Genomic DNA, 19952 nt, shown 5'->3' with positions numbered 1-19952 from the left:
CTCTCCTGGGAAGTCTGACTGCAGGACAGGCTGAGGATGGTATCATATCCAAGATTAAAAGACATGAAAAGGCATACACATACTCACTCTGCAGACAAACGACACACTCAGACACAACCAGAGACATACACATCCACCTAGCCACACACACACACAACCAGAGCCACATCCAAAGGCAGCCACATCTGAGACCCTTTAGAGAGGCAGAGGGCAGACTAACCCACCCCCACTCACCCACCCCTCCTCCCAAACTGTCTACATCTATCAATAACACTTCTCCCTGTCACAGAAGCCCAGTCTTGGCATCATGCTCAATTCCTTACCTTCAATCTTCTACCAGCTCTTTCTACATATTTCCTAGACCTAACCTTTCCTCTCCAACCAGACAGCCACAACCTTCCTTAGATGTTGGTCATCAAGCTCTTCCCTAGCTTTACTTTTGGATTGTGAGCCCCACCCCCAGAGGGCCTGTGACCATCTCTATATTGTATCTGTATTTCCTTACCAGACGTTAGCACAGTGCTTTGCAAAGAGTAGGTAGTTAATATCATTACTAATACCATATCGGCTTCCTCACTGATCTCCCTGCCTCTAACCTATTGCCTCTCCAATTTATTCATGCTGCTGTACAGATCAACTTGGAGCACTACTCAGAAAAATATCTCTCCACTCCTCAAAACCTGACTTCCCATTTCCTTTTGCAGCAAACAAAAACTCCCTAAGATTGGCTTCTAGGCTCTTGACTAACTCTTCCTCATTTTAAAAGAAATGAGAAGCAGTATGGCGTAATGGATAGAGCAGAGGACTGGGTGTCAGAAGGTCATAGCTTCTGATTCTGGCTCTGTCACTTGTCTGCTGTGTGACCTTGGGCAAGTGACTCCACTTCTCTGTGCCTCATTTATCTCATCTGAAAAATGGGGATTGAGGTTATGAACCCCACTTGGGACGGGGACTGTGTCCAACTCGATTTGCTTGTTTCCACCCCAGCACTTAATGCAATGCCTGGCACATACTAAGTGCTTATAAAATATCATAATTATTATTTTACACATAGTCTCCCTTCCTTCATCCCCTAATCCCTCGTTCACACTCTAAACTCCTTCCAAGACCCCTATGTAAACTGTCCTTCAAATTTGAAGATGACACCACTGATGGTGAAATTCATCTCTGGGTTCAGTTTGGGTAAAAGTGCAAATAAGGGGCCCACGGTCCTAATCACACTGTGCACACTAAAAGCCACCAACCCTGCCAGACCACAGCTTTCCACCGGGTTCAAAAACCTTCCTAAAATCCCACTCTTCCAACAAACCTTCCTCAATTAATTCCTAGAATCTCAAGTATCAACTTAACAGCCACCTCTGGAATGCATGCATTTATTTATACCCATTCTCGGCATTTGTGAATAGATAGTAGTAATATTAAGCACTTACTGAGTGCAGAGCCCTGTAGTACAGTATAGATACAGGGCTGTGCACTCAGTAAGTGCTTAATATTAATATACATGCCTATGCAATTACTTATTCTGAATTTCACTACCTAGAAATACTTTTATGTCTGCCTCCCCCCTTAGAATGTAAGGTCATTGTGGGCAGGAAACATGTTTCATATTTCTGTGGTATATTCCCAGGCACTTGCCATTCCACACTGCACCCACAGGCATACGCTGCTGGCTCGAAATAAACAAGCATGGTCTCCTGACACACAGGTACAATTTCATGAATTAGAAATAACTCATCAACCACAGAACATGAAAATCAATTTCATTGGAAGCCAAAAAAAAAAATCCATCAATGAAATTGGATACCTGGGCCTCCAAAATAGCTGACTGAAAATAATTACTGATTAAACTAATCAATGTTCGGTCTTGCTTGCTTCGGTGGCTCAGAATACTCAACATGTTTGGCTTTCAAATTAGATTCATATGCTGCCTTTATTCTGTGATATCCCCTCCCTTGTCAGAAGTAAAGACTTAACAACTTCTTAGTGTTTTGTGAGTAAAATATGTGCTAGATTTACACAGATCATAGGAAAAATCTGAGGCTTTTATTATTAGTCTTTAAAATTAAAGTTAAATGTATTTTCATAGAAATAACAAGGGCAAAAAAAGGAAAAAGTTCTGTATCTTTTGGCTGTGAAAAAGAAATCTCAGAGGGCACGTAAAACTGCAATAAAAGTCAAGATCTTGTTACAAAATGATCTCAAATGAATCACCTTAAATAGTGCATTACTTTAAGATTTACACTATATGCCACATTATACAACATCTATTGTAGTGTTTTGGCCTACGATTGTAAAAGAAATGTAAACTCAGTGGGATGAAAAAGATAGACTTGATGTTAATTGAAAGAGACAAAACTAAGTGAATAATGAGTACATAAAAACTAGCCTATGCCATTTTTATCACCCATATATGACACTTATTCTCAAATTTATGAGACAATCGAACTGTGTTTCAAATCACTGGAGGCTTTTCTTACCAATATGTTTCTAGTTTCATGCTAGTAATACCTGTACTTAAATATAATCCCTAATGTCTGTATGGCTGTCTATTGAACATTTCACACCCTGCTGATGCTTTATTTATTAAATCTTGGGCTCCCCTTTAATGGGACTCAGCGTCTGCTAATTTAAGCATGTTGTGTGAAAAGTGTGCCTGACCATTAAAAAGGTTTATTTGGTGATATCAATTTCTTTTAAATACAATAAAAATTTTTTCAAAAATGAACTACCACCGAAAGGTAACAAACAAAATACATTTACAGTAAATAAGACAAGTGGGATTTTTAAAGGTGAATGGGTCCATCATGTCATCCGCGTCTGAAGAATTTGCAACCTTCGTTCCCTTTTTATCTACCCAAGTAATATAGCTTTCCACAAATGCTTGGAGAGATAAATTGATTTTTCATCCTAAGGTCACTCTTTCCTAGTACCTTAGAAGTTCATCAATTTTCATAACCAAAATTGGTCAGACCTGAACCTGCTCTTTGACGAACCTTCCGAGAAATCCAGGTGCTATAGAAGCAGGTGTCTCAGTAGGTGGCACTCTTCCCTTTATATACTCAGCCAATGAGTGCCCCAGCCTGGTATTAAGGGGCACTAAATGCCTGCAAACATCATTTAGAGGAAAACAAAACAAAATTTCTGACCACAAATTCCCGCTGACCCTTTTAAACTAAGGGCCTGACACCACTGTAATGCCTAGGGACCGTGTCTGTTTCCCTCCCGTGTATTCTCTCCCCCAGTGCTTAGAACAGTGTTCTGCACACAGTAACCATTTAGTACATTGACTAGGTAAACTGTACTTTACAAAAAGGCTCTTAAGTGGATGGGTGAGGGTAAGACAACTTCTACGTGTGCTGGGCAAAGCTTGTTTCTAGATAATACAACCACTCTCCAAACAAAATTCAAAAGCGTTTTCACAGACTCCAGATAGTGGAGTTTCTTTGATTTTGCTTTGTGGCATTACACTTTAAAAGAAAAAGAAACTTGATTCTGGGTTTCTAATTCATTGTGAGAAATTTCAAGAAAATCCGAGTTCTTTTAGCTAAAAATTTTCTCAACTTCTATAATTTGTAAACAAAAGATGATGCAATCTATTATGGCATTTATTAAGCTCCTACAATGTGCCAGGCACTGTGCTGAAGGCTGAATTAACTAATGGATAGAAGGCCTGATTAATTCAGCCATTTCTTGATTATCCAGAGGCCAATTTCCTCACTTGTCAAATGAGATTTCCTAATAAAATGGACTTTTTTTTCCTCATTTCCCATCTAAGGGTTGGGAAAGGGTTACTTATATCATGAGAAAACCTAGAAATCCATTTTCTGTATTGTAGAATAACTTAAGCTCTTGCATACTGAATATTCCGGGTTGAGGAGATATTGAAGTGTCTGCTGCTTTTTCACACAGAGGAAGAGTGTGTCATGTTCAACAATGCCTTTTAAAGGCACATATTTGCTGTTACACACACATTCAGCTGGAAAGAGCTTTCCGGCCCCAGATGAACGAAAGGTAACTAGGAAAGTTTGTTTTCCAGGGAACATCTTGGAAAGGAAGAGGTAGCTATGGCTGGAGGCACAATTTAAGTAGAGTAGCAGTATTTATTGAGCACTCATTTGGTGTGGTACACTATAATACACATTTGGGACATATAGAATAATGACGTGATGTGTTCCCACCTCACAGAGAGCTTACATTCTAATCGGGGAAACAAATATAAAAATATTTACAACTACAGGGATCAAAATAAGTAACTGAATACATATCTATATATGAGTGCTAAGGAGGGTGTAAGCCCTCCTTCATAAGTCCTGAAGTTGGATGAAAGGATGAAACGGCTCAGGGAGCTGGGAAATTCTTTAGGAAACTTGTTGGAGGAGGTGAATTAGCACAGGCTTGAGAGTCAGAGGACCTGGGTTCTAATCCCCTCTTGGCCTCTTGCTTGCTATGTAACCTTGGACATGTTACTTAACTTCCTCATGCCTAAGTTTCCTCATCTGAAAAATGGGAATTCAATACAAGTTCTTCCAGTTCTCCCTCCTACTTAGACTGTGATCCACTTGTAGGACAAGGCTGATCTGATTAACTTGTATCTATCCCAGTGCTTGACGCATAGCAAGCACTTACATATGATTATTACTGTTATCGTTATTATTAACATGGACAGAGCTTTGGCTGAACCTCCAATTGGGAGAAAGAGCTGTGACACCTTGGAAAGTCACTTAAATTCTCAGTGCCTCTGCTTCCTACTCTGTAAAATGGGATTAAATACCTATATTCCCTTCTACTTAGACTACGAGCCTGATGAAGGACAGAGACTGCTTTGTTGTCTGCTTAAATCACCAACTTCTCAATCATCTGCACAATCAGGAACTTCCACAGAACATAATAATCGCTAATCTTTTAAGATACTGAACTCCATTCTGTTAAGTAAACAGTGAAGCTTTCACAATGTACATAAATGGCACACATAACAAGGAGTATCTTCTACTGAGAGAAGCAGCATCAATCATATTTATTGAGCTCTTACTGTGTGCAGACCACTGTACTGTTTGGGAGAATACAATATAACAGAGACCCAGACACGTATCGTGATGACAAGGAGCTAACAGTCTAGAGGGGAAGACAGACATGGCCTAGTGGATAGAGCCTGGGCCTGGAAGTCAGAAGGACCTGAGTTCTAATTCTGACTCTTCAACTGATTCTCTTTCCCTCTTCAAAACCTTACTTAAAAATCACCTCCTCCAAGAGGCCTTCCCAGACTGAGCTCCTCTTCCCCCTCTACTCCCTCTGCCATCCCCCCTTTACCTCTCCGCAGCTAAAGCCTCATTTTCCCCTTTTCCCTCTGCTCCTCCACCTCTCCCTTCCCATCCCCACAGCACTGTACTCGTCCGCTCCACTGTATATATTTTCGTTACCCTATTTATTTTGTTAATGAATTGTACATCGCCTTGATTCCATTTAGTTGCCATTGTTTTTACGAGATGTTCTTCCCCTTGACGCTGTTTAGTGCCATTGTTCTCGTCTGTCCGTCTCCCCCGATTAGACTGTAAGCCCGTCAAACGGCAGGGACTGTCTCTATCTGTTGCCGACTTGTTCATCCCAAGCGCTTAGTACAGTGCTCTGCATATAGTAAGCGCTCAATAAATACTATTGAATGAATGAATGAATGAATCTTGGGCAAGTCACTTAACTTCTCTTTGCCTCAGTTACCTCATCTATAAAATGGGGATTAATACTGTGAACCCCAGTGGAAAATGGACTGTGTCCAACCTGATAACTTTGTATCTACCCCAGTGCTTAGTACAGTGTCTGGCACACAGTAAGCATTTGACAAATGCCACTTAAAAAAAAAAGTATTCCAGAATGTCACTGTTTTTAATCTGAATTTACCAGCAGGTTATCCACAAGTGATGATGGTGGGACTGCCCCAGAACTCAGACTTGGCATCTTTGGTGGTCCAAGTCTCCCAGCCATAAAGAAGGCTGGTGGGCACAACTGTCCTTTTGGCTTTCAGTTTGGTGCGAACCTGATGCTATAGTGGCATTTCCAACACTTATAGGTAACAATAATAATAATTAAGGCACTTATTATGTGTTTACTATGTTCCAAGCACTGTTCTAAGCACTGGGACAGATGAAAGTGAGTCAGGTTGGACACAGTCCCTGTCCCACAGAGGGCTCATACACTTAATCCCCATTTTACAGATGAGGTAACTGAGGCCCCCAAAAGTGAATGACCTGCCCAAGGTCACACAAGAGACATGTGGAGGAGCCAGGATTTGAATCCATGATCTTCTGACTCCCAGGCCCGTGCTCTATCCACTGAGCCATACTGCTTCTACAGGAATCCACATAGTAACATCTCTAGTGGTCTAGTCAGAGATGAAACCAACCTGAAATTACCCAAGCATCACCCAGGTAAAAAGGCCCCTCTGGTGTGAATTATTTTAAAGCAGCCCCCCCTTTCTTTGGCAGCAAGTTTGGCATGGCTCTGGGCAAAGAGCAAGCGCAGGTCCAGGATGGGAATGGGATCCTGGGACCCCACCGCTCCTGCTTTTTTTGGCCAGAAGATGGATCCAGGGGTTCTCATCACCCTCACTGATCTCCAAGCAAAAGCAAGCAGCTCTCACTCTGCCTTTTCTAGATGGGAGCCCATTGTTGGGTAGGGATTATCTCTATTGGTGCTGAACTGTCCAAGCACTTAGTGCAGTGCTCTGCACACAGTAAGGGCTCAATAAATATGATTGAATGAATGAATGATTGAATGCCTGATGCCCATTCACTGCCATCCCTGAAATGCCCACTCCCTTCCTCCTGCCCAACGTACATGTGATGGCGATTTTAAATGCTTGGCCTCTCCCACATATTTTTACTTTCTCCCCTGGGGCCCGTGGTCAGGACTGTGGCCTGGGTCTGGCCCAGCCAAGTACCAAGCTCAGTAACAGAAGGCTGGATAATACCCCTGAATTCAGTTACTTGGACAATTAGACTGTAAACTACTCATGGACAAGGAGGGTGTCTACCAACTCTACTGTACTGTACCAAGGGCTTAATATAGTGCTCTGCACAGAGTAAGCATTCCACTAAATACCACTGATGGATTGTTCCCAGGCATAGACTCCCCCACTTAGCCTGCCAGCAATGCCAGCCATTTCACAATGCATGCTGCTGGCCACTGGAGACACCAAGCAAGAGAATACTGACAATTTAACCACAACTCAACAGCACTGAAAAACAATCTAGCACATGCCCTACTGCTTGGGGAACACATCCTAATCACAATAAAACTTCTAGGCAAGGAGGCAGCCCAGAAGATTAGTTGTTCAGTCCCTGAAGAAATATTATCACCATCAAAATGATTTATTCATTCAATCGTATTTATTGAGCATTTATTGTGTGCAGAGCACTGTACTAAGTGCTTGGAAGAGAACAATACAACAATAAACAGACATTCCCTGCCCACAGTGAGCTTACAGTCTAGAGAGGGGAGACAGACATTAATACAAAAAAAATTACAGATCTGTACATAAGTGCTGTGGGGCTGGGAGTGGGGAAGAACCGAGGGAGCAAGTGAGGGTGACACAGAAGGGAGTGGGAGAAGAGGAAAAGGGGGCTTAGTCAGGGAAAAGCCTCCTGGGGGAGATGTGCTTTCAATAAGGCTTTGACGGCGGGGAGAAAGTAACTGTAGGATTTGGGGAGGGAGGGTATTCCAGGCCAGAGGCAGTACTAGGGCGAGGGGTTGGCAGTGAGACAGATGAGATCGATTTGTTGAGCCTGAACTATGCAGAATTTTGTACTGGGCTGCCGTAATACTAATAATAATAATAATGTTGGTATTTGTTAAGTGCTTACTATGTGCCAAGCACTGTTCTAAATACTGGGGTAGATACAAGCTAATCAGGTTGTCCCTTGTGGAGCTCACAGCCTTCATCCCCATTTTACAGATAAGGTAACTGGGGCACATAGAAGTTAAGTGACTTGCCCAAAGTTACCCAGCTGACAAGTAGCAGAGGCGGGATTAGAACCCACGACCTCTGACTCCCAAGCCCATGCTCTTTCCACTAAGCCACACTGCGTCACCTAAGCCACGCTGCTTCACTGTAATAATAATTGAGTTATTTGTTAAGTGCTTACTCTAAAACAAGCACTATAATAAGTGCTGGGGTAGATAAAAGAATATTAGATCCCTTATGGGGTTCACAGTCTAAGTAGGAGGAAGAACACACATTGAATCCCTATCTTGCAGATGAAGAAACTTAGGCGCAGAGAAGGTAAGTTACTTGCCCAAGTCACAAAGCAGCTAAGTGGCAGAGCTAGGATTAGCACCTCAGGCCACTGACTCTCAGGCCCGTACTCTTTCCACTAGACCATGCTGTTTCCCAGTACTCTTCAGAAACATACTAGGAAAATGAGAAATCTTAATTGGGAATGCAGTGCTCATCCCAAATGGAGAAGAAACTTAAAAAGGTACCCTAAAAATTACCTGCCTCACTCATACAGGCTCGGGTGGGGAGAGGAGAGGCACAGTTCTGGTGGGTTTGAATCCTGTAGGGGCATATCCAGTAGAAAATGAACAATTCAGAGAGTCCAGAAGATTGCAATACCCAAAGGCAGAACATAAAAGTGCCAGTTGTTGCAAAAATCAAACATCAGCAAAGGGCAATGCTATATGTCCATTATTTTGACAATGTTGTATGTATTTTTATGATTGTCTCCCCATTAGAGTGTAAGCTCCTTGTGGGCAGGGAACGTGTCGCTTCTGATTAAACGTCTACCAAGTGCCTAGAACAACGCACCTCACCAAATGGGCACTTAATAAATTCATTCATTTAATAGTATTTATTGAGCGCTTACTATGTGCAGAGCACTGTACTAAGCGCTTGGGATGAACAAGTCGGCAACAAATAGAGACAGTCCCTGCCGTTTGACGGGCTTACAGTCTAATCGGGGGAGACGGACAGACAAGTAATAAATGCTACTACTATTATGATTTTTACATATATACAGTGGAAATGATTGTCAGCATGCATATGTGCTTTTCTAGCTACAATTATACTCAGGGAACAAACTTTACCATGTCACTTTCAATCACAGAGGGGAATTTACTATCTCTAGTTTGTGCACAATTCAATCAGTGGTAGCTATCGAGGGCTTTGTGCAGAGCACTGCGCTAAGCACTTGGGAGAGCACAATACAAAGGAGTCGGTAGACCCAATCCCTGGCCACAAGGAGCTTACAATCTTGAGGGGAAGATGGACATTAAAATAAACTACAGCTAGGGGAAATGGCAAGGTATAAAAATATGTACGTAAGTGTTGTGGGGCTGGGGTATCTAGGTGTTTAAGGAATATATGATTTTAGTAGGGCTCTGAAGATCAGGGGAGTAGGGGTCTGTCAGATATGAAAGGAAAGGGAGTTCCAGACTAGAGGGAGGATGTGGGCAAGGGGTCGGTAGCGAGACGGACGGGACTGAGGTACGGTGAGTAGTTTGGTGTTAAAAGGGTGAAGGCTGAGTTGAAGTAGGAGATTAGTGAGGTAAGGTAGGAGGGGGAGTCAGGCCTCCACCTTTTCCTTCCTGTTGCCTGTTTTAAACACTTCTCTGCTTGACAGAAAAGCAGTGTGGCCTACTGGCCAGAGCATGGGCCTAGGAGTCAGACGACCTAGGTTCTAATCTGGCTCAACCACCTGACTGCCCTGCAATTCCTCCGTGCTGCTGCTTCATCATTTTAAATGGTACCAGTTAGGCACTTTCTATGTGCGGGGCGCTATACTAAGCACTGGGGTAGAAACAAAAAAATCAGTTTGGACTAAGTCCCCGTCCCACTTGTGGCTCACAGTCTAAACCAGAGTGAGGAAGACAATCCCCAGTTTACAAAGCCACAGAGAAGTTAAAGCAGGTAAGTGTTTAGACCGTGAGCCCGTTATTGGGCAGGGATTGTCTCTATCTGTTGCCGAACTGTACATTTCAAGTGCTCGGTACAGTGCTCTGCACATAGTAAATAAATACGATTGAATGAATGAATGGAAGTGGTGGTGTCAGGATTAGAACCCAGGACCTCTGACTCCCAGGCCTGTGCTCTTTCCATTAGGCCACACAGCTTTCCTCATCTGTAAGTGGGGCTCCAGTTCCTGTTCTCCTTCTTAATTAGACTGTGAACCTTATGTGAAACTGGGATGTGTCAAATCTGATTGTTTTGTATCTACCACAGCACTTAGTAAATTGCTTGGCACATAGAAAGGGCTTAATAAATACCAATCACTAATAGCACTAATAAAAATAAATAATGCCACTATTATTACCTTTCCCTGTGGATCTGAGAGGGCAGAGAAAGTAATACTCAAATCTGTCGATTGTTTCTTGTTAGAAGGCTGGGTGGTGAGGGATAACTGAATAAAAAAGCTAAAATGAAGTTTGAGGATTATCTGTGGATTTCAGTTCCCTCTTAGCTTTGTGCACCACTATTATTGCCAAGAATGACAATAGTTCAAAATGTAGAATCCAAACCCTGCAGGTATCCCAAGATAAACCTAGTTTCATCCTTAACACTTCCTCCTCTCTATAAAAAAAAATACCTGGACCACAGAATTTAAATAAAAATGATGACAAACAGCTAGATCATAGGCATATTTTTCAGTGTGTCACTACAAAATGTAAAGGCTGTCTCGTATGCCTTCTACTGCATAAGTGCAGAATCTTTAAAAGAGGTATCCCAGGGGATAGGAAAGGAAAATGAAAGGAAAGTATGATATAAATCTTTATGTACATCTTCACGTGTTTATGATGTAAAGTTCTAGGGTCAAGTTGTTTTTGCCTCTTAAAAAACAAACCAAAAGACTGTTGTGTTTGGAAAATATGGACTATAGCCACAGCTAGGAATGCAGTTACCTATCAAACTTGTGAAATATCAAATTACTAATTTATGGAGTACTTTAAAAAGTTTGGATTAAAAGGGTAAACCAACTAGAATCCTTATATTTTTCCATGAATAATAAAAAGAATGAAATAGAAACAAATCAAACATAAAAGGGCTAGTAGAACATTGTTTAAGTCATTTTACGTTATCCTTCATCCTGGTTTTCCCCTCCACTCCCTCGTATGCTTTCAGTCTTTCAGAAAAGTGAGCCAGAAATGCAGCTCTTCTCTGAATTGAGAATTCTCTCATAATGTCTACTATAGTACCAAACATCTTGTAGACCCTCAATAACTGATAAATGATCATAATAGCCATTATAACTGTAGACCTACCCAAAATTACATGTAGATGGAATTTACATGAAGATGGAATTTACCTACTTAATACAGTTCCTTCAAAACAATAATCTACACTATTTTTCTACCTAAGTGTTCTCTATCTAACCTCAAAATATTATACATACATAAGTGAATCTGGGGAAGGCAGAGCCCTATGAACAATTCCTAGACTATTTTGGCCGGAATTAATAATGACACTACTAATAATAATGATGGTATCTAAGTGCTTACTCTATGCCAAGCACTGTAATAAGTGCTGGAGTAGATATAAGATAATCAGGTTGTACATGGGGCTCCCAATCTAAGTAGGAGGGAGAACAGGTATTGATCCCCAATTTGCAGAGGTGGGAACTGAGGCACAGAGAAGTTAAAGTCACCCAGCAGATCCAGGATTAGAACTCAAAGCCTCTGACTCCCAGGCTCATGTTTTTTCCAACAGGCCACCCTGCCAAATAATGCTGCTATATTGGATCTGTGACCATAGGTCATTTGATATTCACCTCAGCCCCATAGCATCTATGAACCTATATTACCTATATATTATTTATTGGTATTAATCTAGACTGTGAGCTCAATTTGGACGGGGAATGTCCCTGTTAATTACTGTATTGCATTTTCCCAGGTGCTTAGTACAGTGCTCTGCACATAGTAAGCACTCAATAAATACCACTGAATGAATGAATTAATGTCAGTCTCCCTGTCTAGACTGCTTGTTGTGGGCAAGATATACGTCTACCAACTCTGTTGTATTCTCCCAAGCATTTAGTATCAATCATATTTATTGAGTGCTTAAGGTATACACAGCACTGTACTAATCACTGAACTCTCCTAAGTACAGTACAACACAATTGTTAGACACACTGGGGAAGCAGCGTGGCTCAGTGGAAAGGACCTGGGCTTCGGAGTCAGAGGTCATGGGTTCGACTCCCGGCTCTGCCACTTGTCAGCTGTGTGACTCTGGGCAAGTCACTTAACTTCTCTGTGCCTCAGTTACCTCATCTGTAAAATGGGGATTAACTGTGAGCCTCACGTGGGACAACCTGATTACCCTTGTATCTACCCCAGAGCTTAGAACAGTGCTCGGCACATAGTAAGCGCTTAACAAATACCAACATTATTACATTCCTTGCCCACAACAAACTTACAGTCTAGTAATAATAATAATGTTGGTATTTGTTAAGCGCTTACTATGTGCCGAGCACTGTTCTAAGCGCTGCGGTAGCCACAGGGGAATCAGGATGTCCCTCGGGGGGCTCACAGTCTTAATCCCCATTTTACAGATGAGGTAACTGAGGCACAGAGAAGTTAAGTGACTTGCCCACAGTCACCCAGCTGACAAGTGGCAGAGCTGGGATTCAAACTCATGACCTCTGACTCCAAAGCCCGTGCTCTTTCCACTGAGCCACGCTGCTTCTCTAGTACTGAAGCACAAAGAAGTTAAGCGACTTGTCCATGGTCACAGAGCCGGCAAGCAGTTGAGTCAGGATCAGAACCCTAATCCTTCAACTTACAGATCACTGCTCTTTCCGCCGAGGCAACCTGCCCCACGGTTATCCCAATTATTCCTTCCTACAATACTTGCAAAGTATCATGCCACTCTTATCATGGCAGAATGGAAACCAACACATTAGGTGCCAAGGACTGCTTCCTCCAAGTATTGTTTAACTTACATATTTTCAGGTTGACGTTAGGGGTGCTGAATTTTCATTTACTTGGGTTATTACTTGAACACTCTACACTCTTCTGTAAAGGCAGGCGTTTCTTTCATTAAGGGAAGTTTGCTCTTAAAATGCCTGCCTAAACTGGTACTATGTTTGTGTGCACAACCATTTCTTTTGACAATGGAATCACTATTCAGATAGAATGCTATCAGGGAATTAAGGAAATGTCTCTTACAAATGCAAATTGCAAACATAAGCTATGGAAGAACTGTGTATACTATGTTCTTACTTTCACTGTTGTGTGTATTGTTTTTACCCTACTGTCCTATCCTATTTAAACTGTAAACCCCTTATGGGCCAAGGTCTCTGTCTGAATTGATTTTCCTGCATTAACCCTAGTGAGTCAGTCAGTCATATTTAATTGAGCACTTACGGTGTGCAGAACACTGTACCAAGCCATTGGAAAAGTACAATATAAAATAGACACATTCCCTGCCCATATCAACCAGCTGTGCCCAATGTAAATGGTTAATAAATAATAATATGTAGAATACCTTGTTTTCCCGGATAGATCCAAGATTCCTTTGAACATAAACATATGGGAAGCAGCATGGGCTAGTAGAAACTGGACAGGCCAGGGCGTCGGAGGACATGAGTTCTAATTCAGGGCCTGGCACTTGCCTGTTCAGTAATCTTGGGCAAGTCTCAATTTCTCTGTCTCTGTTTCCTCATCAGTAAAATGGAGATTAATTCCTACTCCCTCCTACTTAGACTGTGAGCCCTACGGCATTATCCTTGACTCAGTCATTCATTCAATAGTATTTACTGAGCGCTTACTTTGTGCAGAGCACTGTACTAAACGCTTGGAATGTACAATTCGGCAACAGATAGAGACAATCCCTGCCCAATGACAGGCTCTCTCTCATTCAGCCCACATATTCTCTCTCTCACCAAATCATGTCGATCCCACCTTCACAACATTGCTAAAATCTACCCTTTCCTCTTCATTCAAACTACCACGTTAATACAGTCACTCATCCTATCCCACCTAGATTATTGCATCACCCTCCTTGCTGATCTCCCAACCTCCTGCCTCTTCCCACTCCAGTCCATACTTCACTGTTTTCTGGCTCATCTTTCTACAGAAATGTTCAGAACATGTCACCCCCATCTCAAAAATCTCCAGTGCTTGCCCATCCACCTCCATATCACCAGTGGCTTTAGAGCACACCTTCACCTTCCCCCACCTCACCTCGCTTCTGCTTCTCTCCTTCTACAACTGAGTCCGCATACCTTGCTCCTCTACTGCTAACTGCTTCACTGTGCCCCAACCCCTGGCCCTCATCCTGCCTCTGGCCTGGAACGCCCTCCCTCCTCAAATCAAATGGTCTCAAATCTGACAGACAATTACTCTCCCCCACCCCATCAGAGCCTTGCTGAAGGCCCATCTCCTCCAAGAGCCTTCCCAGACTAAACCCCACTTAGAACAGTGCTCTGCATGTAGTAAGCGCTTAACAAATACCAACATTATTATAAAGCAAGCATAAGCTCACTGTAGGCAAGGAATGTGCCTACCAACTCTATTGTATTGTACTCTCCCAGGGGCTTAGAAAAGCGTTCTACATATGGTAAGTGGTCAATACCACTGATGATTCCATTCATACATGTGCCATGGATGTTTAACATATCAGCAAACTCTCCTAGCGGCTCATCATACAAAGTGTCAAAAATTCAGAAATCCAGAAACTCCTAACTGGAATATTCTGAGGATGGTGAAGTCTGTTTTCCAAACTATTTCAAGAGAAATACATAAGCCAGACTTGGGAATATCTGAAATCACATTACAAAGAAGAAAGCAACACAAATACCGTCTACAGAGAAGAGATAATTAGGGCAGTAAAGCTACATCAAGCACTCAAGTGTCAAATTCCTAAAGCATGAAACAAAGTGAAACAAACAAACGCCAGTTTTGCCTTTACAACTCAGCATTCTCCTATTGACTCCAAAATATGTAACTTCTTTAAAGAAAATTATTTATTACAGCATGTTTTTATGTAAACACAGAGATCTAAATATACATTAGGAGATATTTTCATATCTATTATGCTTCCCTAAGGACAAAAACAAAAATTGATTGACAAAGCAATGTATGGATCTGTAATCAATCAGTGCTATTTATTGAGCATTTACTGTGTACAGAGCATGTACAAAGCACTTGGGAAAGTACAATACAACATTCATTCATTCAATAGTATTTATTGAGCGCTTACTATGTGCAGAGCACTGTACTAAGCACTTGGAACGTACAATTCGGCAACAGATAGAGACAATCCCTGCCCAACGACGGGCTCACAGTCTAATCGACGTGATCTCTGGCCACAAGAAACTTACAGTCGGTCTATGGTATGCATCCCTTAAGCACTTGATAATCAAGTGCTTTGGAGTCAGGGGTCATGAGTTCAAATCCCAGCTCTGCCACTTGTCAGCTGGATGACTGTGGGCAAGTCACTTCACTTCTCTGTGACTCAATTACCTCATCTGTAAAATGGGGATTAAGACTGTGAGCCTCACGTGGGACAACCTGCTGACCCTGTATCTCCCCCAGCGCTTAGAACAGTGCTCTGCACAGAAAGTGCTTAACAAATACCAACATTATTATTAACTCACTTCCAACCCCACAGCACTTGCATATATATATATATATATATATATATATATATCCTTATGCTTTCCCATTTCTCCTACCTGAAAAGTATTTTGATGCCTTTCTTCCCCTCTATATTTATAGTTAGCCCTTTGTGGGCACGATTCATGTCTACTAATTCTACTGTATTGGACTCTCTCGAATACTCAGTATGGCTCTCTGCCCACCATAAGCACTAAGTGTCAATCAATGGTACTTACTGACTGACTTTAATGGAGGTCAAACTGTTATCTGTATTTTAATAATCCTTCCCCTAAAAGAAAATTTGCAGGTAACCACATAAACTCAAGTCACCTAAATAAAGAAACTCTGGGTTAGTGGTGATATCCGTTATTATCCGCCACTTAATACAGTGCCTAGCACATAGTAAGCGCTTACCAAACACCGCAATTATTATTATTAGCCAATTCCGCTTAAACACAGTATATGTGAGAAGTACAAAAGGACACACGGCTAAACTTCAAACCCCAGCGAGTGAGTGTGTAGACCACATGGTTGGAGTGCTAAAGAACTTGAGAAGAGCAAAATGAATGATCCTTACCCTAACCAAACAGACCAAATTATGAATCATTTCTTAACTAATAACCTCTTGTCAACTTCTTGTCTCCAGCATTTTAAGGACTTTTTATCACGAACTTCAACTGGTAAAACAGGCACCTGTGTTTAATGAGGAAAAAAAAACTCGAAAGGGGGATGGGAGGGATGCAGAGTTGAAGTCTTTTCTGAGCTTGAGGCAGGAAGCAGGAACTATACATATCCTTCCCCTTTTCTTATGTACTGAAGGCAGAGACGAATGGCCATTTCAAAACTGGGATCACTTCGAAAAGGACTTTAAACTCGGGCTGGGGGTACAGAGGGGAACTTTATAAGCAGCAGTCAGGAATCAAATCCAGCCTGCTTTCTTCCCCTTGCAAAATGCTGGCGATGGAGCGGATCTCTGCATTTCCCCCCTCTCTGCACAGTTCTGTGATCCCTTCCAACACTTTCTCCAAAATAAGGACTTTAAGCTCTATTATTTAAGGACTTTAAGCCCTTATTATTTACCCACCCACGTGCTAAGAGCTGAAGTAGACCTACTAGCACCACCGGATCGCATACACGATTATTATCAGGATTACTCTTTGCCTGTTTCCTTGTTTTGTCGCCTGTTTCCCTCCCTTGTAGACTGTGAGCCCGTTGTTGGGTAGGTTTTGTCTCTATACGGTGCAAGCGCTCAGTACAGTGCTCTGCACACAGTGAGCGCTCAATAAAAACCATCGAATGACGTCTTTTCTCTCCCCTCGACTCGCATGTTCTGCCCCCCACAGCACCTATTGCAGTCACTCATTCAAGTCGTACTTATTGGGCGCTTTACTTTGTGCAGAGCACTGTACCGAGCGTTTGGAAAGTACAATTCAGCAACGGACTTTCATTCATTCAGTTGTATTTATTGAGCGCTTCGCGTGTGCTGTGCTAAGCGCTGGGAAAGTACAATTCAGCAACATTCATTCAGCTGTATTTATTGAGCGCTTCCCGTGTGCTGTGGTAAGCGCTGGGAAAGTACAATTCAGCACCAAACATTCATTCAATTGTATTTATCGAGCATCTACCGTGTGCTGTGCTAAGCGCTTGGAAAGTACAATTCAACAGCAAGCATTCATTCAGCTGTATTTATTGAGTGCTTGGCGAGTGCTGTGCTAAGCGCTTGGAAAGTACCATTCAGCACCAAACATTCATTCAGTTGTATTTATTGAGCGCTCGGCGTGTGCTGTGCTAAGCGCTTGGAAAGTACCATTCAGCACCATTCACTCAGTTGTATTTATTGAGCGCTTCCCGTGTGCTGTGCTAAGCGCTTGGAAAGTACTATTCGGCACCATTCACTCAGTTGTATTTATTGAGCGCTTCCCGTGTGCTGTGCTAAGCGCTTGGAAAGTACCATTCAGCACCATTCACTCAGTTGTATTTATTGAGCGCTTCCCGTGTGCTGTGCTAAGCGCTTGGAAAGTACCATTCGGCACCATTCACTCAGTTGTATTTATTGAGCGCTTCCCGTGTGCTGTGCTAAGCGCTTGGAAAGTACCATTCAGCACCATCCACTCAGCGGCATTTATTGAGCGCCTACCGTGTGCTGTGCGCTTGCAAAGTACAATCCAGCAGCCAACATTCATTCATTCGGCTGTATTTATTGAGCGCTTGGCGTGGGCTGTGCTAAGCGCTTGGAAAGTACAATTCCGAATTACCCTCTCCTGTCCTCCAACCCACCCCTCCAAAAAGCAAAATTCGAGCAAGAGGGTCTTGCCGGCTGCAGGTCCCGCAGCAGCTGTCAGGTCCTGGCACCCGCCGGGAGCTGGTGCAAAGGTGGGCAGGGGGTGGGGAGGGGGGAAAGAGGTTGCATCCCGCAGCGGGTGACCCTCCCTGCCCCCCCCCCGGCCCGAGGCGGTGCCCGCCCCCACCTTGCGCGGTCGTTACCTGCCAACAGGTTCCTAATGTCCTCGGGGACAGGGGAGGTGACACTGCAGGGGCTGTGCATGGTGCGTGCAGGGGGGGCACCGGGGGGAGGAGGGGCGGGAAGGGGGGCAACCGTCGAGGCAGCGGCTTCCACCCCCAGCTCCCGCTGGCCCTGGACCGAGGGCACCGGGCTGGGCGAGCGGACACCGCCCGATCGGGCTGCACAACGAGGAAGTCCGCCAAACGCTCTCCGCCCTTCCCCCGCCCCGCCGGCGGCGAAGGCGGCGGAGGGGGGACTCCGGCCCCGCCCCCCTCCCTCGGAGGGGCTGGAGGGACCTGCGCCTGCGCGAACCCCCCCTCCCCCCGTGCACGTGACCGGCATCCCGCTGACGCCCCGGCGCCCTCCATCTTGACTGAGGGCAAACCCCTCCCGCTCGCCCCGAAGGCAGCCCGACCGGCGGACGGGCCCCAGGACTGATCCCCTTTGGACTGCAAACGACGCCCGGTCGGAGGCGGGCCGCGATGAGGGACGCCGCTCGGCTGCCACTGGGGAACTTCCCCCTGCCCTCACTAGACATGGCGCCTTCTTTCCACGCCCATTGGGTGGAGCTTCCCGGGGGACCCCGCCAAGAAAGGCGCCTGTGATTGGCTACCGCCCGCCGAGTTCCCACCCTCCGATTAGGAGCCTCCGTAGCGTCGCTCGCTTTCCATTCATTCATTCAGTCGTGGGGAGTGAGCGCCGGCTGTGCCCGTAATACTGCGCTAAACGCTTGGAAAACTGCAACTCGGCAATAAAGAGTGACAATCCCTGCTCACAAGCGCTTGGGAAAGTGCAACTCGGCAATAAAAAGTGACAATCCCCGCTCACAAGCGCTTGGGAAAGTGCAATTCAGCAATAAAGAGTGACCATCCCTGCCCACAACGCGCTGCAAAGCGCTCAGTCCAGTGCTCTGCACACAGCGCTCAATAAATACGCTGAAATGAAGGAATTCCCATTCATAACGTTGGTATTTGTTAAGCGCTTACTATGCGCCGAGCACTGTTCTAAGCGCTGGGGGAGATACAGCGTGGCTCAGTGGAAATAATAATAATAATGTTGGTATTTGTTAAGCGCTTACTATGCGCAGAGCACTGTTCTAAGCGCTGGGGGAGATACAGGGTCATCAGGTTGTCCCCCGTGGAGCTCACAGTTAATCCCCATTTTACAGATGAGGTAATTGAGGCCCAGAGAAGTGAAGTGACTTGCCCACAGTCACCCAGCTGACAAGTGGCAGAGCCGGGCTTGGGAGTCAGAGGTCATGGGTTCGAATCCCGCTCTGCCACTTGTCAGCTGGGTGACTGTGGGCAAGTCACTTCACTTCTCTGGGCCTCAGTGACATCGTCTGTCAAATGGGGATGAAGACTGTGAGCCTCACGTGAGACAACCCGATGACCCTGTATCTCCCCCAGCGCTTAGAACAGTGTTCTGCGTATAGTAAGCGCTTAACAAATACCAGCATTATTATTACAGGGTAACCAGGTTGTCCCACGGGGGTGGCTCACAGTCTTCATCCCCATTTGACAGATGAGGTAACCGAGGCACCGAGAATCAAGTGACTTGTCCAAGGTCACACAGCTGATTGGTGGCGGTGTTGGGATTAGAACCCATGACCTCCGACTCCTAAACCCGGGTTCTTTCCACTGACCCATGGTGATGCATTTTGAGTTTTTGCAACCCGTTTTGGAAAAGAGACCCAAGGGTCGTCGGAGAACAAAGCGGTTCATTCAATCGATCGAGGCTATTTATTGAGAGCTTGTTGTTTGTGGAGCACTGTACTAAGCGCTTGGGCGAATCTGGTGCAGAAGAGCTGGGAGACACGATCGTGTCCGCGGGAATTTACAAACTAAAGTGAGCTGGTGGTGGGCTG

General features: G+C 44.1%; 1 protein-coding gene across 2 annotated transcripts in view; it reads right to left on the bottom strand.

Moving 5' to 3' along the window:
• Positions 1 to 18354, bottom strand: part of SKAP2 (src kinase associated phosphoprotein 2) — a 196753-nt gene extending 178399 nt beyond the window's left edge. The window contains exon 1 of one of the 2 annotated variants that reach the window (XM_007667348.4): positions 18067 to 18354. In XM_007667348.4, coding sequence (XP_007665538.2) covers positions 18067 to 18127 — 61 coding nt within the window. In that variant the 5' untranslated portion in view covers positions 18128 to 18354. The remainder of the gene's footprint in view (positions 1 to 18066) is intronic. The other variant, XM_016227361.3, reaches the window with a different exon arrangement.
• Positions 18355 to 19952: the final 1598 nt, after the last annotated feature.

Source organism: Ornithorhynchus anatinus, chromosome 8, assembly GCF_004115215.2.
Source record: "Ornithorhynchus anatinus isolate Pmale09 chromosome 8, mOrnAna1.pri.v4, whole genome shotgun sequence".
NCBI classification, from domain to species: Eukaryota; Metazoa; Chordata; class Mammalia; order Monotremata; family Ornithorhynchidae; genus Ornithorhynchus; species Ornithorhynchus anatinus.
The sequence above is the reverse complement of the archived record's forward strand: the minus strand, read 5'-3'. Positions and strand labels throughout refer to the sequence as shown.